The sequence below is a fragment of the Clavelina lepadiformis genome, chromosome 4, assembly GCF_947623445.1.
Source record: "Clavelina lepadiformis chromosome 4, kaClaLepa1.1, whole genome shotgun sequence".
Lineage (NCBI taxonomy): Eukaryota > Metazoa > Chordata > Ascidiacea > Aplousobranchia > Clavelinidae > Clavelina > Clavelina lepadiformis.
Window position 1 is genome coordinate 22,568,731 of NC_135243.1, and position 17,227 is coordinate 22,585,957.

The 17,227-nt window shown below is 33.6% G+C and overlaps 2 protein-coding genes and 1 long non-coding RNA gene across 3 annotated transcripts; all 3 read right to left on the reverse strand.

Moving 5' to 3' along the window:
* Positions 1-3,468: 3,468 nt before the first annotated feature.
* LOC143453056 (uncharacterized) lies at positions 3,469-4,938 on the reverse strand. The gene is made up of 4 exons (XM_076954208.1): positions 4,821-4,938; positions 4,197-4,679; positions 3,879-3,958; positions 3,469-3,710 (listed from the first exon to the last, which is right to left on the reverse strand). The coding sequence occupies exons 2-4, from the start codon at positions 4,211-4,213 to the stop codon at positions 3,469-3,471; spliced, it is 339 nt and encodes a 112-aa protein (XP_076810323.1). The 5' UTR covers positions 4,214-4,679; positions 4,821-4,938.
* A 4,413-nt stretch (positions 4,939-9,351) lies between these two features.
* On the reverse strand, positions 9,352-15,505 carry LOC143453058 (uncharacterized). Its single transcript, XM_076954209.1, has 16 exons — positions 14,571-15,505; positions 14,387-14,424; positions 14,159-14,223; positions 13,361-13,444; positions 13,262-13,297; positions 12,878-12,979; positions 12,212-12,271; positions 11,859-11,980; positions 11,638-11,747; positions 11,239-11,395; positions 10,917-11,055; positions 10,570-10,685; positions 10,283-10,457; positions 9,925-10,060; positions 9,615-9,700; positions 9,352-9,404 (listed from the first exon to the last, which is right to left on the reverse strand). Exons 1-16 carry the CDS (start codon positions 15,399-15,401, stop codon positions 9,352-9,354), a joined length of 2,310 nt encoding a protein of 769 aa, XP_076810324.1. The 5' UTR covers positions 15,402-15,505.
* Positions 15,506-15,566: 61 nt separating this feature from the next.
* On the reverse strand, positions 15,567-16,152 carry LOC143451293 (uncharacterized). The gene is made up of 2 exons (XR_013114846.1): positions 16,000-16,152; positions 15,567-15,767 (listed from the first exon to the last, which is right to left on the reverse strand). It is a non-coding gene; the product is annotated as an uncharacterized LOC143451293 (long non-coding RNA).
* Positions 16,153-17,227: the final 1,075 nt, after the last annotated feature.

The following is a 17,227-nucleotide window of genomic DNA, read 5'->3' on the forward strand; positions in this document are numbered from 1 at the left end:
TAATGAAAAATGACCAAGTATAAAAAGTTTCTTTCGCCTTGCATGAACCAATATAAAGGTTTGGGGCGCGGGTGTTGAAGGTATGTTTGGCAAATGCAAAAATTTCAACCACGACCTATGCAAAGCAACCTGGTATTTCAAGTGAAATCATGTATGACCGAAAAAAATTCGAGTGAAAAGCACTTTCGAATCGATATAGCCTTTCAAAATTAATAAATAAATCTATTATAAGAAAGCAAAGAAGATTTTATTACTTGCCACCATATTTGCATTGATTTAGACTAGTAACAATACAGAGGTAAATGCAAATACTTTACTACCTCAAATGTCATTTTTTGGCTCAAATAAAACACGTATAAAAATAGATGAAATCATTTTTAATTTTAGCATTAACTTAAGTAAAACCAAAAAATAAACAAACAACTTGCTGGCAATGCCAGCCTACCTGTCAATTGGATATTCATTTCCATCATCAATTAAAATCTTGAAATATTGAAGAAACAGTGGAATAACATCATGACTTATCATCTCATCCACAAAATCGTTTTGAAAGCTCTGCAAAAATAATTTACATTTTATCAATTTCCGTAACGTTGTTAGAGCAAAATACGTAAAAGAAAGTATTTGCATATTACGTATACAAATTAGCTAACAAGAAATTACAAGTGCAAGCTAAAAGCTTCTAATGTGACACTCTCACAGTAGCCGAATGTAAAAAAGTAAGTGGCATAATGTAAATATTAAACCAGCTTTCAATCATAACGTATTTTGGGAGTGTGGTTTTGGCTGATTTTACAAAATGTAACAAACAGCGTTTTTCTTCTAAAACTAAAGATTGCTTTTTTTTTAAATTACGTTCACAAATAATCTGTTTGGCTCAAATTTAGCTACTCTGCATGCGGTTTTGTAAACTACGCCACAATGGAAGAACCAATTTGCATAAAAGACAAGATTTCAAAGGCACTGGCAATAATATAAGCTTATTTAAAACAAAAACTAAAAAGTGACACAAATAAAAAAGAAAAAAACTTAAAAAACAAAAGAAAATAACCTTTGGATATTTTGATGTTAAGTAAACTTGTATTTGTAAAATTCTTTTATGAGGTATTTCTACCAGTTGTTCATTCCATTCGTTTTCAAGCAAACCACAAGTTCTCAAGTAGTCTAGAAAACTTTGCACATTTGCTTTAGCTGAAAAGGAAAATTTACTAAAATCAGACAAGGTGGTCAATGCAGAAGCAAGTTTTAAAAGAGCAGCACACAGTATGAGTTATACACTCATTGGCTAGTGTAACATTTTGAGCTTCAAGCTGTCATGAGTAAATGTGGCAATGCTTTGTTTCCGTTTTGTGTGGAAGCTATAGTTTTTTTGTAGCGGTACGGTACCAACGCTGTTGCTCAGGTAAAATGTTTAACGAGTAGGTAATTACAGTACGTTTCCGTTTAAGTATGTTGTTATAAGTAATTTAGCGCTAAAATGTTTTGTATCAGAACTTCAGGAAATTTACAGAAGCAAGGTATGATTCTAATACTTCCCCCAAGTTTGCACCAACTTATATTTCAGTGTCAAGTTATTTGGTTACTTACCTCTTAACGCTACGAAAACTGGGCAGCTGTTTGATATCGATCTTTGCAATTTCTACTGTAGCTTTTGTTTTTATTTACACATACACCTTTACATATATATATGTATTTATGCATGTATAGATATATATAGCCCAATGCATAGATGATTTGAAGAAATGCAGTACGGTTAATAATTTACAGTATTTCTTAAATTGCATTAAATGATTACATACCTTTTTCGATGGGCGTTGAACATTGTCTAGCATTAGGTTTTACTAAAGAAATAATAAATTATAATTGTTGCAGTACTTATTTTCAACTAGGAATTTAATTATGCATTAATACTTTAGTTACTGCTAACTACAAAACAAATAAATGGTTAGTCATGACAATGTTAAGTTTACAAAAAGCAAATTAGATAAACAAATGAGAATTTGGCACGGAAATATAAATTTGGATTTTAAAAATACAAATTGTTGTTTTGTTTACTCTATTGACATTGTCCTCGTATGAGCCAAACGTTAGTCGACCACCCGGATGTAATGTCTGGGTATGAGTTGAGCATCCACTGGGTCGTGTTGCCATTAAAAATTCGCAGCCCTGGTATTCTGAAGGGATCATGACAAATAGACCACCGGATATAACAGGGTATATGGTATACGGGTGCAATGCCGTGGATGCAATTTCTTGTGGGTTCAACGCCGTGCACAACCCCATTTTGCGATTCCGCGCATTCCATTTATGGTTCGTTCAGTGATCACTGCATCATTGATACTTGAGATTGTTTAAACCGTTGTTTGTTTGTTTGTTTAGTGTTATTCTTAAACCGGTACAAACAAGTTTTTATTTGTCTCTTGATTTCATTTGTCGGACTTGATTATTTGCTGAGGCAAAAGTTTCAGGTAAAGCAGATGGAATGGCTCCATTGCCTGATGGGCGAGAAAAAGAGGCTACACGCTGCAAAGCGCAGCAGGCGATGGATGCCCGAGAGATTGTCTGGAAAATTGTCCAATGATGTGGGACGAAGACATCAAGTTACAGTACGCAAGACACCGTTTATGACAGTGTAGATTTGATGTGCGTGTGTATGCTGCAACACCACACAGGTGCGCATGAATCAGCGGTGAAACAGACGAAGGCTAGAGCTGATGTACGAAGAGTAGCAGCTCCAACTCCCCCAGCCCATGCCTGCTAGTCTTGTAATCTACAGTAGGAATCCCGAAATGTAAGTTGATTAGGTATAGGGATTTCAGGTGTCGGCGATACATGAACGATTTGTCGAAGTTTAAATCAAATGTTTTTGGGGTGCAGGGAGAAAGGGCACACACGTTCAGCTGATATTAACTTTAAGCTTACGTTTTACGTTTTTGGTATTAACAACATCGCTTTTGTTTTGTTAAGCTTCCATTTCCATTTCCGGAGATAAGTCGATAAAGTAGTCCTATTTTTCCAATGTGTCCCCTCTACAGTTTTCTAGTCCCTTACCGGATACATGATTGCTTAGTGGTCCGCGCCCGCGACCGCGTCCACGCCCGCGTCCACTGGAACGGCGTTCGATAGGTCATGGGTGAAGATCTTAAACAGAGGGGGCCAAGACCAATCCGACAGAGCAGCTTGGAAGCAAAGCCGCGATGCTTTACTGTGTCGTAAGCAACTGTAAAATTTAAAACTGTAAAATGCAGCGCCAGTTTTTCTCTTAGCCTCGAAGCTGTCCTCGATGCTCTGGGTCATAACAATGACCTGGTTTACAGTTGACCTGCCGCGTTGGAACTAAAGTAAACTTTTTAAAACAGGGGTGAGGGGTTCGATAAACCGTTGGGAGGGGGAGGGGTTCGTTTGTGATAAACGCTGGCGTGGTTCAGGCGTTCGAAGATCTTCAAGGGGACACACAAAAACAGTATGCTAACTCTTTGTGTCCCCTAGCAGCTTCTGGGGCTTTGGGGTCGCTATTGCAGGAACTTTTTTCCGTAAATTTTCAAAGTAGGTCGTAAATATATAGTTATTAATTTTGCTTAGTCTCACAATAGGTTGTTTAAAGTTTAAACCACCTTTTCCTTGATCACTTTTGTAAAAACAAAACTTACGCCAAGGAGCAGGCGGTGGTGGTGGTTGCGGTAAGTCGACTTCATTGTGAACAAAATCTCCTGAATTCCAAATACAGAAAATTGACGTTTTTAAAAATATTCTCATAAAAAATTGTGATGCTGCTTATAAGACTATAATGAAATTGTGTAACTAGAATATAGCATATTATAGTGCAAAGAACTGGCGCTTTCGAAAAAATTAACCAGATTATAGCGTAAAGCAATTACCGCCGCTTCTCATTGAAGGCGTCTTTGTTGTAGCCAAACCAAGTAGCTGATAGATTTGCGTTGCTAATCGCCGTAGATTTCTAGAAATATTACGTGTTTTCGTATGAACTTATAGCCATATAAATATTATTGCGTTTTTTCTGGGTTGTTTTAGATCTTGTTATGAAAGGACATTTTTACAACTTGCTAGGTTGAAAATTATTTTATATAACATACCATGTAAATTTATTAAGCTTAAAAGTAAAATTTAACAAAACCAAAGGCATTTAATAATAATTGGTTAATAAATGTACTACTTTTAATGTTTATTTTCCTTACGCAACGGATTCTTTCATTAGGATTTTTCTTAGAAGGTCTATTAATCCTGTTTGCTTTCTGATTTCCTCTGTGTTTTCATTCAGCAGGCATAAATTGTAGAGAAGTTGCAAGCCAGATTTCTTGGTTTTCTGGCTACCTGTAAAGTAAGAATAATTTTTACATAAAAAGCTGAACAAAATATTTTTAAATCAATAAAAACATAATTATGTTATAATTATAATTATAACAGCTCAAATAAAACGCATTAAGTATTAATTCAGCGACTTGTTGTAATTTTAAGATGATCTGTGAAAATGGTCTGAAAACACCTGATTTTAGAACGGATGTAATACGTTTCATGGAGCCAGGAACGTTAACTATGTTTGCTGCATTGTCTTTATTGCGGGCAAGTTGACCCAAACCATCACAAATTTCAGACAATGTTGAAACTGCTCCGCTTTCAAATTCAAAGCGTTCGTCATTTTTAAGTCCTTCGTCGATAATCTAAACGAAATGCCGTTAGTGGAAATAATTGTAAATAATGATAAGAAGAAAGTCATTTCACCTAATGCTGCAGTTTTTACTTATGACTACAATCGATCTCTTTTCAGCTGTTGACGCAAAAATTGACATTTGATGACTTACGTCAAAAATGTATTTGATCAGAGACTGATGCACAGAGAGCAAATGCATTTGATGTTCCAAAGCCACATAAGAGAGTAAAACGGCAAAAAAAGTTAAAAATTCCATTCTTTCCTCTTTCTGCGTGAACAAAGTAAAAAAAAGCTCAAAGCAAACTTTAAATAAACTTTTAGATATCCACCGTAAATTCCCTATTACAAATTAATTGATAAATCGAAGTTAACGTTTACGGTTTCCACTTCACGTGCTACGTTTGTTTATGTGTCATAAAAGGTAAATTGTGTAGAATTATGCTTTTACGTAAAATAGAGCGTTGGCGAAAGCTGATGCTCTTGGGGATATTCGACTTAAGACAGTTTGCATAGTGACGATTATGTTTAATGACAATGATGACATAGTTAACAAAAGATTGGCGAGAGTAACCTTTATGACAAGATAGCTTTTTAAACTAGATTCCGTTGGGTAAACGTTGCTTGCGATTCCAACAACAAACCAACCTAATCTACAACACGTTTGAAAAAGTATAAAATAAACTAGTTAGGAAAGAAGCTTGAAACGGATTTGGAATTTCGAATGACCGGCGATTTAACCTCTTGCAGTAATTAACATATAGAGTACATTAAAAATTGTAAAAATGCAACAAAATGCAACCGCTGAGTAGACTTTAACAAGGCTATGGTTAATTAGTGAAGTAGGCTAGGAAATAGTTTAGATGGCAACCAACATCTATTGCAGGCTAATTTGGTTAAATTGGCAAAGTGTTGAAACACAACTAGTAATTTTCGTGCGTTAAGGATTCGGGTCTTCTTGCGCTGTTGTATAAGATGCCCAAACAAGTCCGTGACACTTTTACTTTTTTCTGTAAAAATAGTATTAACATAAAAGCGTTTTCTAAATATATTAGTATGTTTTTTCCGAACAATAATATGAGGACGTGGACGGTAATTGGTATAATTGTATATTTCATAACGTGTAATTTAGAAATACGACATCCTCAATATTCAGCAAGCCGTATCTTAAACATTCCCAAAGAGAACATAAAACGTTTTAGATCTTAAATTATAACCAGCTTAAATATAATTACTTGCTAAAAGAAATGAAAAACTAAATCACAGAACGCTACAGAGTAATTGATTAAAGTTACGGAAGACGATGATATGTATATCAACACATGACAGACATATCCAGAAATCAGTAGCTCGATTAGAATCATTTAAAATTGTAAAGAAAACAAGATATATACTGTACAAGGTTATAGTTATACTTCTGAACTCAACCAAGAGACACTTTGTACGTGTCGAAAGTGAACAGCTATTAACGGAACTAGCCCTTTTTTGCACGATTCGACGCAGAATGCAGCACTAGCGTCTGCAAGGTTCCACACGATTTGCTTGAAATCTTCCAAAAATTGACATGTAAAAATTTTTTTGTATCTTATTTTGACGGAATTATAATTTCTTTGAAGCTTATTTTTCACTTTTATCGTCATCATCCGTTTTACGAATGAACAGTGCAAAAAACAATTTACACCTTTAGAAACGCATTTTTATGTTTTTAACGGAATATGGAATGAGAAAAGTTGAAAATATTTTGACTTAGTATAACTAAAATGTACAGTAAATAGAAATTTGCTGGGAATTGACAACGTATATATGAGGACGTATATTTCACACTTTTGATCTCATTTTAAACAATGATTTACATGTTTATTTATGCTGGAGAGTCCGCCCAATTCTCAATGTTTCGCAAGGGGGATAATATGTGTCCACTACTACCTCATTCGCATTACGTGGCAACGAAAACAAATGGAGAGTTTAAGTAGCGGCTGTTTGAAAAAATCTTTTTCGTCGCTAGTTGACGCTTTTGTATTGCAGTTAAAAGAGAAAAAAAGCACTGCTTTAATACTTACGGCTTCTTTACGAAAAATGTAAGTGATTTTAATAGAGCAAAATTAAGTTTAAAAAAACTAAAAAATGCTGATTTACAGGTTGATTTCTGGTGGCGTCTAACGATTAAACGTTTGAATTCGTATTAATGATTGAACATTTGTTCGTCGGCCACACAAAGGTAAGATCCAAATACTGCTCACCCGGATTAAATAAGTTTAATAATGGCAGGGATAAATTTCTCTGTTTATCCAAAGGTATTATAGATCTCCATAACATCAAAATTAAACAATAGTATCAAAATTATATCAACAAACAAACAACATGAACAAACAATGTTACCTGTCACGCGGATAAAGGTTTCCATCCAGAACTTTTGTTCTGAAGTACCTCATGAACAATGACATGGCGTCTTCCCTAAGGACTTCATATGCAATTTCTTTCCGGAACAGCTTAAAACGTTTATTCTTTAATACTTATGTTGTTCCAAACAATAAGTTAAAACTATACAGCTTTCCGCTCAATGTCTTTTTACCATTATATCATAAGATAAAGCTGTTTCTTACGTTGTTTTGTGCATACAATATAAACAACCATTAAAGCAGCAATACCTCGGAAAATCTAGGGTCTGTGTACGTGAGTAATTTCTTAAGCCTTTTTTCTGCAGCATCTGTCATATTCTTATTCCACTCCGTCTCAAGCCAATCACAACTTTGTAAATAATCAAGACAGCTACCAACATCAGCTTTAGCTAAATACATTAGCACAAAAGAGATTTCCGTTAAGGATGATATGTACATTTCAAGTCTGTTGATTTATTGCACGTAGAATGTTAATAAATAACTGAATGTTATTTTATATTCTTCTATATTGAGTGTTTTACCACAAAGTATTTAGAGTACAAATAAATATTTATGGTTGGTTTATTACGTTGTACCTTCGTCTATAGTAACGATGTCATGGTAGGATTTAACGGGATCACGTCAATTGACCGTGAACAAATTCACCGGCGACAATTGGTCGTGGTCAACTGACCGGCAACAAATTGGCCGGCGACACAAATCAACCGCTACGCATTTTATTTTTATTTTTTACGCAAATTAGCATTGTTGTTTATTCAAATTATATGATTTAAGTGATAATATGATTTAAGGTCAGTTGGTTCTAGGTAAATTTACGTCACGGTCAGTTGTCCCCCGGTCAGTTGTCCCCGGTGAGTTTGTTCGCGGTCAATTTCCCACGGTTAATTGTCGTGGAACCGGATTTAACCAGGGTGTTCCTTCTATCATCCCCTAACAGAATAAATAATTATATGTTGATTCTTGAACGTTTTCTTACGATTAGAGGTATTTAAAGAAATAAACATAAAAACAAACATCGTCCATTGGGAAATAAGAACAGTCCTTCTACAATCTACAATATAATGCAGATATTTGTAGAGTTTGATTTAAATCAATACACTGTACAGTAATAGTGAGTAAACTGATTATATGATAATATAAATCTCTGTATCTTGGGTATCTTGAGTATCTTGGAATATAAATTAGACAAAGCATTTCAAGGCGATGATCGGCTAATTTTATGATATACACTGTCATGCCTTACCCACGAAACTAAAATTGACATAGCAAACATATTATACGGTGTACAAAGATGAATTGTTTGCTCTTATACGAACAAAGCATCGGTTTAATCAAACACGGGATCGCTACTTCAACAGCGGCCAGTTGGAGACAAATGACCACCGGGTCGGATTTTGGTTATGTTCGTGTTTTTATGTTACTTTATTTATTTTGACAAAATGATAATGTTTACCTGTAGACGAAATATATTTATGTTTCAACGTTGCACAAGTCGACTCCGGTTTTATCTTACATTTAACATTAGCTTGTAGTAATAATGTTACAAAATATACAGTACTTAGTTGAAAAATCAACCCTATCCAAACCGGGTTCGCCACATTACTATTTTAACTAGGTGTGGCCAACACTGCACACGAATTTTCAATTGTTAATTACTCGAAAACTATACGTCGTAAACTGATCTAAATTTTACAGGTTATTAGCAAAAACATCTGGATTCCTGTATACATCGTAATTGTAAAATAAAGAAAGTGCATTAAGTGTAACTTAAGTATTTCTACAATTGATACATTTCTGGAATTTTTTCTTGTTACGCCGTGTCCCAGCTCTGCGCAAAACCAGCTGACCGCGAAAAGAGAACACAAGAGAATAGTTAGTCGAGTTAGCAGTGCGTAAATGAGTAACAGAAACGATACGCTTCAATGCGGAGAGAGCAAAATTATGAAAATATGACAATATCTCAAAAATTACAAAATCCAACTTTATAAAATAAACATGGACAAATAGTTGAACATTTTTTAGGAAAAGTCACCAAATTTCCAGTTTCTACAGCAAACAATGCAATAGTACGCCACGCAAATGGACTATAACTAAACAATTCATATAGCAAAACATTTTTTCGTGCAGAAATTGATTGTTTGACCTGACATATGACCTGAAATATTGCACGACTTTCCGTATTATACAAGAATTATGTTGTTTTCCATAGCGAACCTGGCCAATCGTAACGCAATGCGTTTAGCCATTAAACAATAACTGATTTGCTATAGATGAAAACATTCAACATTAACAGGTCATATTATGCCGATTAGTACAAGCTGCTAACTTTCCAAAGCAAACTAAAAAAAGGATTAATTTGTAATCCTAAGTTTCTTTAAAGTAATTTAATTAGTCTCATTTTTCTTTTTGCAGGAAAGTGAAAATTTACTTAATCTCGTTCTTATAAAAATATTACAATACCTCTTAAAAATATTGTATTTCGATAAATACTTTTTTCGTTAGTTTAAACTGTTTCTTTAGAACGCCTACAACTATAAAATGTTATTCACCTGGAAGTTTGTTCTCGTCATTTAATCCAATATCTTTTTCAATACACAGAATATCACAGATTTCTTTTGCCATAGTTCTCATATTCCTGAAAATACCGGCAAAGTTATTACTTGCCAAACCCAAAATTTTCAACTTCAATGTAGCCTTAAATTCAGTAGTAAACAATTTATATTTTAATTCGATTTATTTTATATGTATGTTGTTCGGCATCGTTAAATTTTCAAATTTTTTGTTTGTTGATGCATAAAATTTTTTGCAATTATTTCAACAACAAAAACGTGACATTTTTTGTCAAACTTAAGCTCTTACTCGACAGGATCTTTTATGCTGATGGTTTTTAAAATTTTTAATAATTCATCTTGTTCGCTTATTTTCCCTTTGTTTTCTTCTGAGCCGCTAATATTGCCAACAATCTGCAATGAAACCTCTCTATAACTTCCTTTTTCTGCATTGAAAAAAAAAGAAGTTAAACATACATTTTCCGACCGATAACTGAAGCCAAATAAAACCAGTCAGCTGAAATATACTATAAACAACTTTATAACATAATTCTTCATACTTTCAGACAACAATTTACGCCATAGTTTAATGAACATATCATGGAGCATATTTGTAGGCTATTCAATAGGTCGTAGATTTTTGCCTTGCAAAAAATGGTAAATCGCACCTGATTTTAAAAGAGATGTGATAAATTTCATTGATTCTGAAACATCAAGGATTGTCCTTGCATTTTCCGTACAGCGAGCGAGTCTAGCCAAACCCTCACACATTTCAAAAACCGAAATAAAGCTTTTTTCCAGTTGGATATACTTTTCTTTATTGACGATACATTTGCTTATAACCTTCATAGAATTGAATCAAAATTAAAAAAACTGTGTTGAAAAATACTGTATTATAACAATAATTTACCTTGAAAGAACGTTTTTTAATCAAAGAATTTTTTATTCAACTTACACTAGTTATATAGCCAATTAGAGATTGATGGACTTTCAGCAGAGGAATCTGTTCTTTCTCTGTCACCAGAGACAGCAAAAAGGCGGAAAAGGTTAAAATTGACTTTCTTTTTAAGTCCCGTGTGAAGTAAATTAATATACTTTTTTAAAACAGCGCAATTAATACAAATGCTATCTGCGATGAGATAACTTACAAATAATTCACATTTACAATGAGCACCAAAGTTTGGTAATAAAACTCGAAGTAATAAGTAGGACCAAATAAAATTAACTCTATTGCCAGCAAATAACATTTATTTTGTTCTTTCGGTGCTTTTAAGTAAGCGTTGTATAAAAATATGAGTTTTACCGTTTCTTTGTCCATTTCTTTTCTAAATGGAGACATTATTTCAAAGATATTCAGCACTTTCACATGCATCAGACATTCTGGTGTTTTTGCAGAGTTGAACAAAATTTCTATACACGTCTGTTCCACGAGTTCTTTCTCCTATACTCGTATACAACATACCGTACATAAGCAAAAAGTTAAACACTACATTCTTCTTCACTCAACACTACATTTTCTCCAAATAGTAACTTTACATGATGCTAAATAAGACACCTTAATTATTCTGGTATTAAATTAAATCGGCAGGCGGGCAGGCACGTTATTAGTTGCTATTTATATTACCTCTGTTTCAAGCCCAGAACAACTTTGTACGTGGCGTAAATGAACAACCATCAGTGTTATCAAACCTTCTTTTCCACATTGTACGCAAAATGCAGGACTAAACTGGGAGAGGCTTCTAATTGTTTGTTTGAAATATTCCAAAAGGGCACACTTATTGCTATAGAAACAAAAGAAACGTTTACATTATAATGCTGGATTTAATCAACAAAGTTGTCAGTTAATTTATTCTTTGTCATACTTTTAATTTTGATGTCATACTAAAAATACAATTTCATAAAAACTGTCTATTCACGTAGAACTATCTATGTCGACAACATAAATCTACTGTAGTTAAACTTTGTGTCAGACAACGACATAAAAGCATCTCCAGGCTATTGAATAACTAAGGCGTTGTGAAACCTGTCTGTTGGGTAAACATTTCCATCCTCAATTAATAGCTTGAAATACTTATGGAAGAGTGAAGGAGCATTGCATCGTAACACCTCATCAGCAACTTTATTCCGAAGTAACTGTAAAAGATTTCGAAAATTTGACCAAGTGGCTAGATGTAATGAGATAAATATTCTGTTACTTAGCACCAGAATTGTAAAACATAATATCAAACAATGACTTAGAGAAACCTTTGAGATGTTTGGGGTTACAAGTCTACATAGGTTCCCCAGCTTGGTTCCTACAGTTTCTATGACTTCATTGTTCCATTTGTTTTCCAATAAACCACAACCTCTTAAATATTCAAAGCAGTCTGGAACAAATTCTTTTGCTTTTAAGAAAATTTTAGAAGACTTTTCCCAGTTATACATATTCATATAATGAAATACATTTGTAATAAACTGTTTTTATTTCATTAATTGCAATGCGTATTAATTGCATTCTTATTGTTTTCCTAAAATTGTTTTTAGTATTATACTAGTATTCGATATTGCTAATTATTTCTAAATATAGATATACCTAATATACCTAATACCTAATATACCTTTCACGTTTGTGATCGAGTCATTTTTTGACGACAGAGCTGGGCTATCTTTTCTTTGACCTAGGTAGAACAAGGATAGAATACAAACATTACGGTTTGCTGCAATGTTTGCCATGCGTAAGCTTCGACGTACAATACTTGGTTTACACAAAATGTTTCTAAAAGAAACTTCTGAACACACTACTATTTTCTATTGGGATATGAAGCAATATTCATGTCATTTGCAAAAATGCCATGCATACAGTATATACGATAATTTTACTTTAATGTATAATTAATACAATTTATTTTACAGAACTTTTGGTCAGTTTCAGAAATGTACTTTTGTAGAAATCTCTTCTTTGAAATAGAAACAATAATATTCTAATAACTAATGTTAAAGTCATCGAAACTAAAATTAGGTGTGTTAATTTGTATCTTTATTTATTATTTGAGAATTTGTGATTCAACAAACCACAACTGTTCAAACTTGTTGTTGTTAATTGCAGCATGCTTGTACTAATAATACAGTTAATAGGAACACAAGTACAGTGTGGCCACAGTTTAACGCATTATAAAATTATAACATTGTCAACATTATAATGATAGTGCAACTTTATACGTAGTGTGAGACAAAGAACTTTAAACTTAAGATCAACTGTGTGTTCACAACAGGTAAATGATTACTTGTCTGTCGGGCGTTCAACTCCAGTTTGTCTTCAGGAAATTCGCTACTGCGTGACATACATTCCCTATCGTTCGATGATTTTTTGTCCGAAGAAGCATTTTCTAAAACAAATAATTTGTTGATTTAATTTGCAAAATTAAAGTAAATTTTTATTTTCAATTTGATTTACAATAATTAAAATTAGCAGTACATTCTACTTTTGATATTTTCCTCAACACATATATTTAAAATGCATTTCGAAAATGAAAACGTTTTTAATTAACATAATGTTGTAGAGTTTATATTGTCATATAGCGCAAGTTTCCAATATTTGGAGTCTCTTGAAATTTCTTAGCGCTCATAAAAGTCAAAATTAAAAAAACAAACTTTAAATTTTCATTTACTTCTGTGTGTCAGCATTCGCTCGTCCTTGGCAAATCCTAAAATAATGTTGCGTTTGTGTGTTTAATAAACGTTTGTTTTATACCTTGCTCATGCAATACCTGGAGCAGAATTTTCTTTAATTTCTTCGCTTTGACAGCTGTCACCGTGAAGCTCTGGTGGTACTACATTAGTATCTGGGAAACCTAATATAAATGTTTTAAATAAATCTTTACCAGAACAGACTCCTTTTTATTGACAGTACAGATGCACTACACAAAATATTCTATGACATAAGTAACCATATATGTATGTTTACATATGCTAACTGAAACAAAATGAAAAGTGTGTGTATATATTTAAATAAATACTTTTTTGAGCATCTAGATCATATGTTTGTGCTGATTTTTGGGCAACATTTTAACCTTTTGCCCTTTTTACTTAGATTTGCTTATATAAGTTACACACCGTCATATGTATACATAGTATGACACATGTATGCTTACAACGACTATAAATGCTTCACATTTTTATACTCAAATACTTTTCAGATATAGATAACCGAACTAAGAAACGTATGAAATTTCTGTTATATATTTAGTTATCTTTCAACACAAGGCATTACATTACATATCAAACAATACAATTAAATAAACAGCTGTTGTCGACGTTGCAATTTTTCTATTGCCTAATGTGGATATTTTCTATTGCTCATGTAAAAAAACATCGGAGACGTGGTTTGTAGTTAAACACTTCGATTAATTTCATGAGATAAACGTTAACTTGTATTCCATTTTGTTATCTATCAATATTTGGTTGGGGCAACCCTAGACAAGGAAACATTCGTAAATTATAATTTAAATTATTCTTAAGTTATTTTAGGTTATTATTGATTCTGTGTGACACAATAACATACATACCTTCTGCAGATTTTTCGTCTTGTTCTGCGGGTGATGGATTGGCTGGAGTACACGTCTTGTCCAAACTTGGTTAAAGAAAACTATGTTTGATATTTTCATTTGTTTCTGTACCAGAGTGAAATGAAGTATATAACAAAACAAAGTTTTACAACAAAATTTGGTTTCAAATTTACTCTCGATTGAAGTGCCTGTGTTTGCTGTCAATGAAGAACTTCTTTTCAAAGTTGCGTCGTTTTCAATGGTTGAGTGGATTGCTGATAAGGATTCTGCAAACATAGCGTTACTATAGTACGTCAAAGATTACGATGTTACAAAAATTCTTCAAGGACTTGTGTAAAAAATGGAAATAATAGCCAGTAAATAAAAAGAAGCGTATTGACTTTTACTGAATGAGTATATAAAAGTTTAATACTAAGCTAATCTTTTGCGTAGCCACAATTGAGATACAAGTACATAATGCTTCGCTTAAAATACCGTTTTGACTGAAGTCTGGTGGACGAAAATGATTGACCGTAACACATCCTTCTTTAAAAACAGCCTTCTTGCAAATTGTTATCCCTTCCAGTGCTTCGTTAACTTGTTTTCGAATGAGTTGGAAGTCATGGTCAGCTAATTTACTGTACAAGCTCTCTTTCACATCAATCATAGTTGGTCGATCTGCAGGATCATGTTGCCAGCATCGGGTCATTTGTTCTTTCAGAAAGCGGATTATATCAGCAAAACTAACAAGCCCTTCTACTTCCAATTTCTTTAAATATTCCTGAATTCTTTCTTCACTCGGTTGTTGACCTTCCATAATTCTCTCAGTAAAAGTTTGCACTGGTGTCCCTGTGTCAAGTGGCATTTCTCTCGCTAAAATCATATGCAAGGTCATTCCATAGCTGTACGTGTTATGTTTGGGAGACACTTTTATGTTGATATTGCGTAATCGCTCAGGAGCAGAGTATAGTTTGGTCAGTTGAATAGAGTTTGAATCTTTGTAACCGGTTAATGTTGTACAACCAGTATAATTGGACAACTGTGCAGTACCAAAGTCTCCAATCTTACAATGCAAATCTTCGGTCAGGAGAATGTTTTCTGGTTTTATATCTCCATGCAACAGTCGTTTGTCATCAAAAAGATTGTGGATGAAAGCAAGTCCGTTGGCAATCTCTGCACCAAATCTAGCTCTGAGTAAAGGACCCAAGATGATGTCTTCATCCATAAGAATTGCTTTCAGATTGCCAGCAGGAAGAAACTCCATGATAATTGCTACTGCACCAGGCCAGTGTGTCCAACCGTAAACACGAACTATGTTTTCGTGGTTGGCTTGCTGGAGGTGGTCAATTTCTTTTTTAATTCTATCGGGTTACACGAAAGATATTAATTGTTAAGATTCTATAACATTAAGTTTGAACTTTGTCCTAACGAGAGCCAAATGATGTCAAACTGACCTCTTCTCCAACAATTTTTTCTCCTGCTTTCCTCTCTTCATTTCGGAGCATTTTATTGCAATTTCTCCTAGACGTTTATGATATCCAAGACGAACTTTTCCGTACGATCCTTCCCCGAGATCTCCTTCATCATCATCAGTAAGGCAAAATATTTCATCGCATTTAAACAGCTTGATCTATAGAAAAAGAACTTGCTGTATTAGTCATAAAATGTTAAGTAAAGATTTCGTCTAATAACCACAATTTTTTTCTGCAGCAACTTTCTGTAAACTTGGCAACAATTTGGTAAATTTTCGAAATTTTTATCTTAGTTGTCAGGCTTATGCTTAATCTTTGTATGACTTTAAGCTATAATCTTAATTTTCAAAGTAATTAAGAAGAATATAAAAGTTCTTTGTTTAGTTTTACCTGGGTTTGAGTCATGATTGCTGTAGCAGTTATTTAACTATAACAAAATTGGAGTAATAACTTTGCTAAACGTTCATGTTAAAGATCCTTCCACCCAGTTTTCAATCACTATTATATCTGTTCAAAAATCAGATTTATATCAATATGCCAAACAGAAGAGAAGTTTCGAGAAACTTGTAGTGTGACAACATTTTTGTCACTATCACTACCGCGATGAACATCGATTTCTATTATAACCCAGGGTAATATTACTTATAATTTGATAACACAAACAAAGCAGAAAGGTCATTCCAAGACTGAGCTATTTGCGGTTTCTGGCTTTGACGTTTTACTTAAAGTGTGTTCTTCATTTTGAGTTTAATGTAATGTTTTTAACTGCTTCATAACCATCGACAAAGGTAGAAGTGTAAAAGATTTGACCAAGCGGTCTATAGTCGTTATTCAAGGAAAAGTACCTGGCGGTGTAGGTGACTGAAGAAAATCTAGTCACAGCAGCTTTACTTTCATTAATTTTAAAATTATGTATTAAGCTTAAATTTAACAAAATATTGGCAATATTTTATAACAACGTTTACTACAAACTATAATAACAACGTTTGAGAAAAATATCGCCATTTCAAAACCAACCGATCATCGGAGTATTTTGCAATTTGCCTCTGCCACTGCGCACTCTAATGATACCGTAGTCCAAATATTAAATATTAACTAATTATATCATTAACTAATTATTATCTGGTGGGATGGGAGACTGGTACGAAACGCGGTCTTTCACAACTGAGACAAATCGACTTTGGATACAAAAAGTGCGTAAGTTTGAACAATACAATCACTTGGCGAAGTATCGAAAAATGTCAAATATTTATAATCGTAGCGATTTTTGCCACTGGTCGCTGCAAATCTTAAGATCTTTCACATGGCTTCACTCGACTTCAATGTTTTTTTCCTTACCACCAAATTCGGGGTGTACTGTAAAACTGTGTAGCGAGAGGCAATAGCATATAGCATATCTTGCATATAGCTACACAGCATAGATGTCTTATATATATGTAGTTTTTAAATGTCGAACAATTTTGCGAAAAGTGAGATATGGCCTAATGGTTAAAGCGTTCGCTTTCTCTGCTGGAGACTCGAGTCGAACGAGAATTCTAGACTTTCCAGAACGAGTATTTGCGGCTCAATTGCTTGGTGTTAAGCGTTGAGAATTTAGCGTGAAAAAGTCAATACGCAG

Excerpts from the sequence above, each read along its gene's own strand:
- LOC143453056 (XM_076954208.1), bottom strand. Across the intron at positions 3,711-3,878 it reads GCCTTCAATGAGAAGCGGCG|GAGATTTTGTTCACAATGAA; the intron begins GTAATTGCTTTA and ends TTTGGAATTCAG.
- LOC143453058 (XM_076954209.1), bottom strand. The coding sequence starts at position 15,401 with ATGGAGTTTCTTCCTGCTGGCAATCTGAAAGCAATTCTTATGGATGAA. Across the intron at positions 14,224-14,386 it reads ACTCAACCATTGAAAACGAC|TTTGGACAAGACGTGTACTC; the intron begins GCAACTTTGAAA and ends TCTTTAACCAAG. Across the intron at positions 11,396-11,637 it reads AATGTTTACCCAACAGACAG|CAATAAGTGTGCCCTTTTGG; the intron begins GTTTCACAACGC and ends TTGTTTCTATAG.